At 58.9% G+C, this 13,279-nt stretch overlaps 1 protein-coding gene across 1 annotated transcript in view; it reads right to left on the bottom strand.

Annotated features, from left to right (window-relative positions):
• Nucleotides 1-1,178: 1,178 nt before the first annotated feature.
• ZFR2 (zinc finger RNA binding protein 2) overlaps nucleotides 1,179-13,279 on the bottom strand; it is a 44,992-nt gene continuing 32,891 nt past the window's right edge. Inside the window, exons 12-20 of the mRNA XM_061152170.1 lie at nucleotides 13,129-13,261; nucleotides 12,460-12,650; nucleotides 9,053-9,224; nucleotides 6,196-6,334; nucleotides 4,857-4,954; nucleotides 4,360-4,455; nucleotides 2,893-3,004; nucleotides 2,060-2,157; nucleotides 1,179-1,358 (exon numbers count right to left, since the gene is read on the bottom strand). Coding sequence (XP_061008153.1) covers nucleotides 1,179-1,358; nucleotides 2,060-2,157; nucleotides 2,893-3,004; nucleotides 4,360-4,455; nucleotides 4,857-4,954; nucleotides 6,196-6,334; nucleotides 9,053-9,224; nucleotides 12,460-12,650; nucleotides 13,129-13,261 — 1,219 coding nt within the window. The remainder of the gene's footprint in view (nucleotides 1,359-2,059; nucleotides 2,158-2,892; nucleotides 3,005-4,359; nucleotides 4,456-4,856; nucleotides 4,955-6,195; nucleotides 6,335-9,052; nucleotides 9,225-12,459; nucleotides 12,651-13,128; nucleotides 13,262-13,279) is intronic.

Below are 13,279 nucleotides of genomic sequence, written 5' to 3'. Positions count from 1 at the left end.
CCAGCCTCAGCGCCTTGGGGAGATGTACTGGCTGCTCATCCTGCCTGGAGCCCAGCAGGGTCACTGCGCCCTGAGGAAGGACTGTGTGGGCCGCACCAAGACACAAGCATACCTCATTTATTCCCCACCCTCCAAGCTTCCAGGTGGTTCCACGAAGACACTAGATGTGAAGCTGCACACAGACTGTCCCTCAAACACAGAGGTGAACTGGAAACAGTCAAGTGACCAGGAGAGACGGTGTCCGCCCAAAGATGGACATGGCCCCTTCAGCACCACTGGGCAGCCAGGGGAGAGGAGGAGAAGCAAAGAGGGAAGTTTGGACAGATGGGGGTGGGGACTGGGTGGGGCTGCTTCCACGCCCACCTGCCTCGGAGGAGGGGGGGTGGCGCTTGATCCCATGCCCCACCCCGGGCAGAGCCCCCAGGCCCTGCCTCTGAGGGGCAGGCCCCGGACCCACGTTGCCTGCACCTGTGCGAGGAGGACGGGAGAAAGATGGAGGCAAACCAGCCCCGAATGAGGCGCACAGAGGGGCTCCCCCCAGTGCAGAAGGCTCGCAGGGGCACAGCCTGCGGACGGGGGTGGTCACTGATGTTCCCGGGGTCAGGGGCCCACCCAGCCTGCACCCTCACCACCCAGGGGCTCTGTGGCCCCTTCCATGGCAGGCAGGGGTGAGCCCAGCTCAGACCCTGCAAACCTCTGGCCGAGCCTCCAGGCTGGGGAGCTGTCACAGGCAGTGTGTTTGGAACCAGCTGGACTTGGGGACGGGGGACCCCAGCCTGGACACACTCCCAGGCTTGGGCAACACCCCCTTCCAACCTGCTTCCAGGGCAGGCTTCCTGATGTGGGGCCCTCGGTGGGCTTGCCCATGTTATGTCAAATCCACGTGCGCTGGGAGCATCCACACGAAGTCATTAAAAACCCACACCCTTCGCAGGCCACAGGGTGACTTTAAAGCTAGCAAGAAATGCCAGGGTTTACTGCTGTGCTGCCCCTTCTCGCCCCGGGGTGAAGGCAGGCCTTGGGTGCTGCTCCAACCCCCACAGCTCAAACTGCGAGATGAAGAGAGTTCACTAATGATTTAAGCACAGATGTGTTTAAAGAAATCTACAGAACGTTACTGCAAAGGGAAACGTGGACTGTCGGTGTCAGGGGTGAAGCGGCCGCTCAGCGGCAGCGTGTCAGGTCCCATTGGGGAGGCGAGGCCGCTTCCTCTGGTCGCTGCCCCCCTTGGCCTCCGGCTCGCCTGCCTCCTGTGGCCTCTTCCGGAAGCGTGCCCCCAGCCTGATTCTGGGAGGCGGCAGCGGGTCGATGCCCAGGATCTTGTGGATCTGCCGGAACGCCAACATGCGCAGGGCGTGCTGGGGGCAGACCAGCTGTCAGGACCTGCCTGCCCGCGCCCACTGGCCTGCCTCACACAGCCTGTGCAGACTCAGGCATCCTCGCACCCTCCCAGCAATGGCCAAGCTCGGAGCACTTCTGGGCGGGAGGAACTGTGCTGGGAGCTGTTCACACCCGCTGGTGCCGAGGACGCTGCCGGGAAGCCCGGGAACCTCAGCTCTTCTTGCTAGGGGGACCCTGGATCCTGCTTCTCCCACTTGGGCTCTGATTAACAGCAATTTGACTCTTTCCACTTAAGACCCTTCATAATGTCATGCCCAATATGAAGTCTGCTGAAGAGACTTGCTCATTAATAGAAATTTGCAAATGAAAGGGAAGCCAGAGATGGGGTGGTGGGGATGGGGGTGGGCAATGCTTTGGTTCTTGAAGCTGTTGAGGTGCAGCAGGAGGCCTGGCTAGGTGTGTGCAGACCTGGGGCATTGGGGTACCCCCAGGACGATGAGGCTCCAAGTCTGCACCTCATCATGGCCTCAGTTCTGGGCTGAGCTGGCCCTGCCCCTGGAAGCAGTCCTGTCACCCACAGGCCACCTGATTCTGCAGGGAAGAGGATGGGAAGCGGGCCCAGACCGTTTCCTGGGATGCAGCAGAGATGTGCACAGGGGCTGGGAGCCGGGCTGACTGCAGCCAGCTCACGTGGGCCCAGGTTGGGCTGGCCTCCTACCTGGGCGCTGGCTGTAATGTCTTCTCGTTCCTGGAGGGTCATGGAGCCGAGGGCATCCATCTGGTCTCTCTCACAGGGATCCTGGAGCCCGGGCCCATCTGGACGAGGCAAGGTTGGTGGGAGCAGCAGAGAAGCAGATGCACCCTTGTGAAGGCTGCCACCACGGCTCTGCGATGTTGGGAGTCTGCGCCTGGACCCCACGGGCCCATGGACCACAACTGGGCCTCTCCCCGCCAGTCCCCCTCTGGCCCCACAAGCCTTCAGCAGATCTCCTCGCAGCCTGTGTGTGTGCATGCACATGTGCACACGCGTGGGTGAGTGTGCAGTTAAAGGGCTCACACCACAGGCCCATGTATCACACTCTTCTTCCATGAAACACGCTATCATCCAAGTCACCAAAACAACTGGAAAACACTGTCTGCATCTAACACATCACGTGGGCTGCCCCCCCACCCCATCTCTTCCTCCCGCTACCACTCAGGACGCCGTGAACATCTCTGTGCCCGGCTCACCATGGACCTCCTGTCATTTCCTTCGGAAGCATCCCCCAGGCTACCCCTGGTTCCCCGGGAAGGATGGATGTGGCATCAGAGGATCAGGTGGAACCCCCCTCCAGCCTGCACCTGCCTCTCCTTCCACCCGTCCACGCCTCCTCACGGCTCCCTTGGGTGAGTGACACGCATGTGCGTGTCTGTGTCCACTGTCCTGCCTAGGTTGGATGGGGTGCTCGAGTGTTCTGTAGAGGCTCCTCTGTCCACCTGTCCCGCTCCCCCATGGCCCCTGGTGTCTGCCAAGTGCTCCAGGGTCTGAGCTGCTGGCCGATGGGGACTGACCTGTGAGGAGCGTCCCCGAGGCCACACACTCCAGGACTCGGCGCACGGCATCCCCGGGGCTCAGGGGCCCCTTGGTGCTGCTCAGGGCCTTCTCCACCAGCAGCTCCATGGCCTGGGCCGGGCGGGGACAGAAAAGGAGACCCAGACCTTTGAGGGGACAGGGGTTGTGCAGGCGGCCAGGTCTCCAGGGGACATGGGACCAGAGGCTCCCGCCCAGTGCCCCCTCACGCCCACCCAGGGGGTCACCAGACCTCACTGCCGTGGTGTGGCCACGGGCAGGTTTCACCACCCTCCCTTTTCAGGTTCCTCATTAGCAAAATCTCATCAATGGTAATGTGGCAAACTAGTGTCATGTGGGTTCAGAGAGACTCCTGAGGGTCACAGGATCCTGGGGCCTAGTTCAGGCGTGTTTCTTCCTCCAGGAGCCACCTGCCTGGAGGGCCCAGGGACAGGGTTGGGGGTGTGAGCTGTCGTGGGGGCGTGTCTACACTTAAAGGGAAACGGGCTCCGGGAAATGCGTGACCCCCTACCCCCCGCAAACGTCTGAGTGAACCTCTCTGGTCACTCAGCACGGGGCAGCCGCTGTGCCACCCACCCGGGGTGGAGCTGAAGGTGGACATCTCCTCAGACCACAGCCAGGAAGCCGAGGTCTGGGGGGCACCAGAGCCCCTGGTTTTGGAGATGGCCCCCGTGAGTAAGGCCAAGGGCAGCCTGGGTTGGGGTGTGGGGAATGTCCAGGAGTCCGCCTGTGGGCATGGGAGCCGATGGACTGGCTACAGATGGCTGCAGAGAAGAGACACGCCTCCCTCCAAGTTCAGGGCCAGATTCCCAGGGAAAAGTTCAAAGGTGAAAGCCTTAGAAACCTACAGGTTGTCTCGGTCACTGGGGAGGTCAGTGGGTGTGTGACAGGAGAGGACACTCAGAGATGAGACCCTGAAAGTCGAGGCAGGGAGCCCCAGTGGGCGGCGCTGGAGGTCGCATGAGGCAACTTTGGGGGTTTGAGGTACCCAGGGTCCCTTGCATCCTCTCTCCTCTCCTCTCCCCCTGGAAGGGCTCCAGGGCCAGCTGAAGGGGCGCATCAGGGCCACAGGGTTCTCTCCTTCAGAGGAGGCGGGTCTGCCCTAGGCCTAGAGGTCAAAGTGGAGCCAGGACAGGTACCAGCTTCTTGCCCTCACTGGGGCCTCTGCACCAATGCCTGCAGGTCTAGGCAAACACCCCAGCTTTTGTTGGGGTGCCCTTGTATTTACATGCTTCCTGGTTCTCCCTGAAAGATTGTGGGTTTAAGATAATACAGGCAAATGAGGCCGTGTCCTGTGGCAAGCCTCCCCCTGGGACTCAGACCGACACCAGCCTTTACTCAGAAAGTTGGACACTGGACAAGGATACGAGGCTCGGCCTAACAAGGCTGTGGTCTGGCAGGGTTTGGGAGCTTCCTAAAGCAAGGCTGGCCCCCTGGCGCTGTCTTACCCAGTCCGGCAGGGCCCCCCAGGTGGGCACGCGCTGGCAGAGGTCCCGGAAGACCCTGATGACGATCACACAGGGCTGCAGGCCGCTGGCTCTCGCCTTTGGGGGAAGAAGCACATGGGAAGCCCCAGGAAGCTCTGAGCACATGGCTGGGGTGGGACGGGGAGCTATAGTCAGGGCCAAGAGAGCGAGACTGAGTCAGGGCAGTGAGCCTGGCTGGTGGTCCCATGCTGGCAGTGGAGGCATCGAGGGACTCCAGTGTGATCAGGCCAGCCTCCTGGGCTGTGGGAGGCAACCGGAAGCAGATTCCACTCCCAAATGGCCCAGTCTACGCCCTAGTGCCAACCAACGGGGCCAGAGCGATGGTCACCCCTTTCAAGCTCCCAACCCAATCGGCCAAGAAGTGACCTCCGTCATGATGGGGAGCGTGGGGCAAGGACACATAGCCACCCCACCCATGTCTGCCCCTGGCCTCTCCTGGGAGCCTGCCCGCCACTAACCTGGAACCACTTGGCGTGGCGGAGAGCAGCCAGTGCCTGGAGGCACTTCTCTGGGCTCAGGACATCTCCTGGGTCTGGCGGAGGCACCTCGGTTCCTTCTAGAAGAGAAGGGCAGGGAGGCTGGCCGTCCCTCCCCCTGCTCCCACCTCCTGGTCCCTCAGGTACCTGGGCCTCACTGCGTTCTTCCGTTCATCAGGAAGACATGCACCTCGGCTCGCTGGCCCTGTCTCCAGACACTGACACTGGGACACAGAGCTCCCCTCTTGAAATCCCACCCCTCCCCGAGATTCTGTGGTCCCTTTCCCCCAAGAGCTCCATGTTCAGGTGGAAAACTAAGAATGAAGCTGGATTTCCAGAAACTTCCACGTGCGTGTGTGATTAGGGTCAGGTTTGAGCACATGCCATCATGGATGACCAGGGTCCCATGTCGGCGGAAATGTCCGTTTTTTCTTCCTTCTGCTTGCTTTAGGAAGATTCTTCTCCCCTCATCCCGTGAGGCCCTGGTGTTCAAGTCTCAGGAGGGAGCACCGCTCTTCCCCCGCCCCCCCCCCCGGCCTGGGTCAGTTCCTGGGGGCTGAGAACCAGCACAGAAAGAGCTGAATGCAGCCCCCTCCCACCCAGCAGCAGCTGGCAGGGTATGGACCCCAATGAGGAGCAGCTCTGGGGGTCCAGGGTGCCTGCAGAGGGGCTTCCTGCTCTCTGGCCCCCTCCAGCTCACCCCCTCCCCAACATTCCCAGTCCCCGCTTGTTGGCAGGGGAGCAAGCTGGAGCAGGCCTGAAGCTGGGGTCGAAGGGCGAGCATCACTGTTTCTTCCGACTGCATCTACTTTCAGATGACACGTGACACTCCCCTTATGACAAATGATAATGGCTTTTCACTCACAGTTCAAAGGCTCTCTTCTTTAAAAATGGAAGAGCCAAAAAGGAGTTGAATCAGAGAAAGCAGCAGTGGTTCGTGGCCCTCAGTCAAGGCAATGATCAGGAAGAGGGTCTGAGAAAGGCTGGAGTTTGGGAAAGGGTCCCAGGGGCTGTCCCAGGGGTTCCCCCTGACTCGGGGTGCCCTCTGGCCTGGCCCTCACCCTCTGTGTTGGCTGCCCTCTGGCCTCGGCCTGTACTCCTCCCACTTGCCCAGGCAGCAGTGCCCGTGTGTCTCAGGTCCCCAGGGCCCCTGCTTGGCTGGGGGACCCGGCACAGTGGGTCTCCTCGGGGCAAGGAGCAGGTGCCTGCGTAGCCTGAGGGCTCAGGGGGAAGGGCCCCCTAAACCAGAGCAGAAGTGGGCGCTGCCCTAGGCTGCCACATATGTGGGAAGAGGGGGCTGAACAGAAGGGCCCGGCCGCACCTCGGTCTGCGGAGGGGTCCTCCCGCATCAGGGGCGAGGTGATGGACACAGCGACCTGTATCCGGGGCTCCTCACAGGAGGAGATGACGATGCTGGCGTCCGGGTCAGAAGACACCTCGTACTTGTCGTCTGTGACCACCTGCAAGGCGCACATACAACATGAGGCTTCAGGACTCCACCTGAGAGGTGGGACACCGCTGGGTGCCCAGCCCCACGCCTTCTGGAGCTTCCTAGGGACCGAGACACAGCCTTGCCCTCCAGAAGTGCACATGTAGAAATACCAAGGTGCCTTCACATGTAAAAAACACCTGGAGCTCAGTAGCAACCAGATCAGCAACCCAACAACAAAACTGGCAAGCGATAGTTTGCAGAGAAAAAAACCAAAGTGACCCTTTTCACACAATGACAAAAAAAAGAGCCCCATGGTAAGGAAGAATCATATTAAAAGCAGAATGACATGCCATGGCCACCCGTAAGAAGGACAAAGCTTGAGGAGTCTGAGGAGCAGCTGGGCTGGTGTGCCTAGTCACTTCAGTCACATCCGACTCTGTGTGACCCCGAGGACTGTAGCCCGCCAAGCTCCACTGTCCGTGGGATTCTCCAGGCAAGAATACTGGAGTGGGTTGCCATGTCCTTCTCCAGGGGATCTTCTGGACCCAGGGATCTTGAACCTGAGTCTCCTGCATTGCAGGCAGATTCTTTACCATCTCGGCCAGCAGGGAAGCCCCCGGCTGGCAGATCCATGCATTTCTAAACTCCTGGTAGAGGCTGACCTGGCGACACTCACCAGGAGCATCCAGGTTTGTGCCTTGGACCCAGAGACTCTGCCCCAGGAAGTGCTCCCACGCATGTGGAGCAGTGTGTGTACAAGGCTATCACTCTCTGCAGCTTCGCTGGTGACCCAGAACACTGGACACAACCTAAATGTCCAACTACACGGGAGGACCCAGCCAGCTATGGACATGTGGCAACAGGACGCTCTCTGGCCACAAGGAAGAGTGAGGCTCCCTATGCATGAGTGTGGAACGTGGCCTGACAGATCCACAATTATCGAGTGAAAACCACACAGTCCTTCATACGGCCTACCAGGCCACCCTTGGGAGGAAGAGGGCAGACGATAGTCTCTCGAAATGCAGGATAGGGGGTGCCTCCAGGCAAGGTCTAAGGCTCCTTGACTCTGGTCCCCATCCCACACCTGCCACAGGGCCCAGGGTTCAGTCTCGCCCCAGCACGGGCATCCTTACGGCCCCGCCAGCCCCGGCTCCATCACCCGGGGCTACCTGGAGGGTCAGTCCTCTGCAAGCAGAGACTCCAGGCGAGCCCCACCCTCTCAGCAGGTCCCCTCCTCTCCAGACCATGGTCCAGTCAGTCTCACAGGGGGACCTTAGGGAGGAGGGACTCTCCTCATGGCCATTAGAACTCCGACTGCTGCCCCCTGGGAGACGGCACAACGAAGGTGGGCTTGGTGCAGTGACCCAGTGCCTAGAGACACTTTACCGTGTCCCTCATGTTGCTCTGGGGTTCCCAAGTCACTTGACCAGGTGACGGCTAAGAGGGTCTGTCTACATCTCTGGGGGCCAGGCACCACCAGCTCTCCCATGGCCTCTGCTCTCTTCCCTCCAGCCTTGTCCATCTTCATGGCCCTGGGTTGCCAGATTCTGGAGGACAGGGCCTGCATCTGAGCCATCTTTGCACCCCTTGCAGCATTTAGCAAAAAAACTGCTATGTCGTGGGGTGTTCTGGAAAAATGAGTGATTAAAGTGGTGAAGTTGGAATATGTCACTCCCCTGCTTAAAGCCCTCCAGTCGCCCCATTTCCCTGAGGAGGCAGTCATACCTCCCCACATGGCCTTCCCAGGTGGCACTAGAGGTAAAGAATCTGCCTGCTAGTGCAGGAGACATAAGAGACACGGATTTGATCCCTGGGTCAGGAAGATCTCCTGGAGGAGGGCATGGCAACCCGCTCCAGTATTCTTGCTTGGAGAATCCCATGGACAGAGGAGCCTGGTGGGCTATATAGTCAATAGGGTTGCACAGAGTCGGAGACAACTAAAGTAACTTAGCACTCATATGGCCTTCAAGCCTGGCTTGATCTAGGCCCTCGTCCACTCAGGCTCACCTCTCCGTGGGCCTCCTGCCTCTTGGCCTCTGCAGGTTCACGTTCCCCTATGGGGAACTCTGCCTGCCCCCATCTGTCAAGGCTTCTCCTCATCTCTCAGCTCACCTACTCCATCTTCTGTTGAGTCCTGTCTGCAGGACATGGTCCTGTCTGCAGTGGACCCTGCGCTCCCTGGGTGCTCACCACCTGGCGCCAGGCTTGAATTGCTCTACAGAAGATACATCAGAAGTCAGCCTTCTCTGTGTTTGCTTATTGTGTCTGCCTACCAGACTGGGAGCCCTGGAGAAGGACCTAGGAGGGACGAAGCTGAGTCCCCTCGGGAAGGGTGGCAGACAGGAAGGAGAAAGCACCCTGGGAAGTGATCATTTTAACAGAAGACGATCAATTAACATCATGATGTGATCTCCCTTTTCTTCCAGTTACTATCTCGGGTGAGAAAAGCTCTATGACAACAACGGGAACTGTGCTGAAAGAGAAAGTCCGGCCAACCCTGCAGTCCTGTGCCTCCCTAGTGCTTTCCCTGCAGATCGTCCTCAAGCCAGCTGGCTGGGCTCTGTGTGGGTGTAACAGAAGTGACTGTCCTCATGAGCCGGATGTTAGACTGTTTCAAGCCCTACTGTGAACCCCCCGATAAGGGAACCCTCAAGTTCCACCAGTGGATCCCTGCACCTGTTTCTAAAAGCAGACTGGACAGTGTCTCACCCTGGCAGACCCTGCGCAGCGCGGCCGGGCACCTCACCGGGAGCTGGAGGGGCAGCTGCTCGGCGACTCTGCGCTGCAGGGCGCGGGTGGGCTTCTGGGAGCAGAGCAGGATCAGCTGCACCGCCCGATCTCCCCGCAGGAGTAGCCCCTTCGCCAGGAGGCCGACCCGCATCACGCCTTTCAGGATCCGGGCCGAGGGGCTGGGGCGGCTGCTGAGACAAACCCATGGACCAGTGAGCAAGGGGCGGGGAAGAAGGACCCCCAACTCCTGACCCAGGGGCATGGGTTTCCTTGCCAGGCGCTCTGCACCTCCATGTCCTCATCTGTAAAGTGGGAGCATGGCCCTTCCCAGAGAGCGCCTGATTTGAGAGACACCGGGAGAACTGGGAGAACAGGGAGAGTTCTCGGACCTGAGGATGGGAACCTTTGCTGCTCAGCGGGGCTGGCAGCTGGCACCCTCTGCTGATAAACTGCATGCTGGGAAAAAGATTGCCTGACCCCAGCCACCCTCATCAGCCCCTGGCTTCTGAGCTGTCTCTGTGGCCACGTCACCCCCACCTGGACTCCTCTGAGGAGACCTGGCCGGCTGCTCCCTGCCCTGCCCTCCCCTCCAGCCTGCTTATCTAGTCCCACCTCCCCTGCCCCCAAGTCTGCCCTCACCCGCCCACCACTGTCCTGGTCACTTTCTGCAGGTGACCCCCATGGCTGCACTGGCCCGGCAGTCACCCTCCTATTGTTGCCCCACTGCAGGCTAGGGACATCCCAGCTTCTTCCTGGGGCCCCCACCCTGACCCCTAGCAGGTATACCACCACCCTCTCCTTCCACTCCCTCCTCACGAGGCTCTCCCACCCGGACCATTGCTTGGGTACCTCTCCACACTGTCTGTCTCTCTCATACACACGGTCACCTCCTCAGAAGCTGCCACCCGCTCCCACCACTCCCTGACCACCACTTTGTTTCGTGGCATGCCTCAGGACATGAGATAACTTTGTTCTGCGATGCACATGGGTGTCTTTGTGGTCTGTCTCCAGACCACCAGTGCTGGAGCCTGGGATGGTCCGGGGGGACCCAGCCGCGCCTGGAATGTTTACAGGACAAGGAGCAGACCCTTTGGGGGAAGGCAGAGCAGAAAAGTGGGAACCTGCGGATCAAGAGACTTACAGGTTGTCAATTAACTGGGACTCTGATTCAATGCAAACTGCAAAACAAAAAAACCTCCTAAACAAAAGACTGAATTATTATTATCTACGGGACAATTGGACACTGCAGCACTGACTGGATATTTGATGTTGCTAAAGAATTATTGTTCATTTTTCTTTGAGGATGATCATGGCATTCTGGTTTTGTTAAATGAAAAAGAGTCTTGTTTAGAGACGTGCACTGATGCACTGACATACTCTAGCTGTGGGTTGGCACCCGATAGTGTGTAGGACAGGGTTTCCTTTAACTGCTGTGGGCAAGGCGGGGGATGGGGAGAGAACAAGTGAGTCACCCTCTGTTTAGGTATGGTCGTCTTTTGTGTGTGTTAGAGAATTTCCATAATAAACGTGAAAAAAAAAAAACCAACACTAATGTGCTCTTTGTGACAGTTAAGTAAATAATGCAACAGTTTATCATGTTCCTATTAAAAACACACACACACACATTTCCACAGAGAAAAAGGCCACAAACAAGAGTGAGAAAGGGAATTCCCTGGCAGTCCAGTGGTTAGGATTCCATGCTCTCACTAAGGGCTCTGGGTTCAATCCCTGGTCGGGGAACTCACATCCCACAAAGCTCAGTGCGATGAAGGGAAAAAAAGCTGAGAGGAAAAAAAGCCACCAACACTTCTATGTTTTTGAAAAATAACGTAAAAAAAAAATGAAACAGACAAAAAATACAAAGAAACAAACAACAACAGCAAAAGAAACATAATGTGAGGACAGACATGTAACATGACATCAGTGTTATGTGAGGGCTTTAACAAAGCACAACCAGCTTTGCTTTAAAGCTGGGTTTGGGGGCTTGTGGCAGTGCGGCGGCGGCAGGGCTCCTGTGCTAGGGGAGGCCCCGTGTCCTCGCTGCAGTGGGGCGTCTGCTCAGGGGGAGAGTGGTCCAGCGCCGGGGAGGCCTGAGCGGGGCCTGGGCCTTGCTGGTGCCTGTGTGGGTACCCGGCCTTGACACCTGTGGGTCCACGCTGTGGAAGCTGGGGGAGGGGGAGGGTCCTCTACTTACTCTGTTTGTGTTGACTCCACAATCACTTCAAAATGAAAAGTTAAACTAACAGAAATGGAACACAAGAATGGGGAGAAAACGGGGAGGGAAACCACGAAGTCCTAAGTGAGGGCCCTTCTCCTTCAGGAGACACGGGGGCGGAGGTTAAGGGAGGGCTGAGCTGTCTGGGGCCAGGCCTGCTTCCACTTCCAGGCAGTGAGCTTCCTCACCGGAGTTGGGGGGGCGCCCATGTTCACACTGAGGGACGAGTGTGTTCGGTTACGACACCTGGTGACCCACGCATGGCTCTCATGTTCTTCTCAGCCTGACACTGGAATCAGCCTGACACAAATGCTGCACGATTCCACTGACGGGAAACGTCCAGAACAGGCCACGCCATGGAGATGGTGGGTGGAAAGGTGGGTGCTGGGGACTGGGGAATTTTACGGGATGGGTTTCTGTTTCAGATGATTAAAAAGTTCTGGAAACGGACAGTGGTGATGCCTGTACAACCTTGTGAATGTGCCCACAATGGCCGATTTCCTGTTATGAGTATTTTACCACCAAAAAAAAACAGCAACCTTAAAATAGTAAATGAGGGACCTCCCTGGTGGTCCAGTGGTTAGAACTGTGTGTGTGCTCACTGGTGAAGGTCCAGGTTCAATCCCTGGTTGGGGAACTAAGATTTTGCAAGCCATGTGGCACAGCCAGAAAAAAAAAAAAAAGTAAATGAAAAGGAAGCCACCCAGAGATGAGGGACCTGGAAAAGCTAAGTCCTTTGGGATTCTCTAAACCGTGCAATGATTCACTGCGAGGTGCCGGGACTTTCCGTCTTCTGACGGTCGGGCAGCTGGAAAGATGATTCACACACGCTCAGTGCTTGGCAGCACCCCTGCTCCTCGAGCCTCGCACTGGTCTCTGTGTCACAGGTGAGGACACAGAGGCGGCTAATCCTCTGCAAACCACAGCTCTAGACGCACCTTCTACAGGAAAGTGACTTCCAGTGTGAGAACAATCGCTCTCCTTGGCTGGGGCTACTATAACCCTCTTTGACCTCCCAGCCTCCTGGCTAGGTCCTAGCTCCTAGCCTCCTGGGGAGATATCTGAAGGGGGCTGGAAAGCCCAGGCCCCGAAGACTCCAAGCCTCCTGGCACTGGAGCTTCCACTTCCTGTCCAGACCCTGACCCCTGCCCACCCAGCCGGGGGTCAGCAGCCTCCGGGCCCCTGGACAGAAGGGCGCCATCCATCACCTGTGGTCCCCGCCCTCGGGCTCTGGGCTGGCAGAGTCCTCCTCAGCCAGCGTGTCAGACACCAGCTTGAGGGCACGCTCCGCATGGGAGACGGCCTTCTGGACGGCCAGGAGCTCCTCCTCCGTTGGGTAGATGGCCGCGTGCTTACACATGACATGCCGGTCGTCGCTGGACTCCGGCCGCCTGGTGGGCTGCGGAGAGAGGTGCGTGTGTCTTGTCACAGGCAGGCTGAGAGATCCCGGTCACTCGGGAGCCGTGGGGGCCCTTGGAGCCTGGCTGGTGTGACTGGCGAGCGGAAGCTGGAGAGCCGGGCAGAGAAGTGACAGGGCCCAGGGGGAGGTGGAATAGGGAGGACCTCAGCCCCAACAGCCGTGGGGAGCTTGGGCCAAGTGGGGGGGGGGGGGGGGGCAATGGGCTCCCTAGGGAACACTCTCGAGTTTCAGAGCCAGAGGCTCCGGAGGCAGCTGGGGCCCCTCCCTCGGCAGGGCGCCCTCCACGGTTCCCCCCCAACCCGCCTGGTCCCAATGGATGGACAGTCAGACGCCTCAGTGCTTCTGAGGGATGTGACCATTGAGGCCTCAGGAAGCTCTGAGGGACCCCTGTGGCTGGTGGTGAGGCCCTCAGGCCCCTTCAGCATCCCCCACTCCGAGGCATTCGACCAGCACCCACCAGAGGCTTGGCTGCGGGCGCCCCTGGCCGACTCCTGAGGGCAGGCAGGTGCTGGTCAGGCAGAGGGCGTCCTGAGCGTGAGTCCGGGACAGGCGGCCCCTCTTGCAGCCGCCTCCTGCACAAGTCGTAGCGCCTGCGGGATGAGAGGGAC

The sequence above is a fragment of the Dama dama genome, chromosome 9 (genome assembly GCF_033118175.1).
Source record: "Dama dama isolate Ldn47 chromosome 9, ASM3311817v1, whole genome shotgun sequence".
NCBI lineage: Eukaryota > Metazoa > Chordata > Mammalia > Artiodactyla > Cervidae > Dama > Dama dama.
The sequence above is the reverse complement of the archived record's forward strand: the minus strand, read 5'-3'. Positions and strand labels throughout refer to the sequence as shown.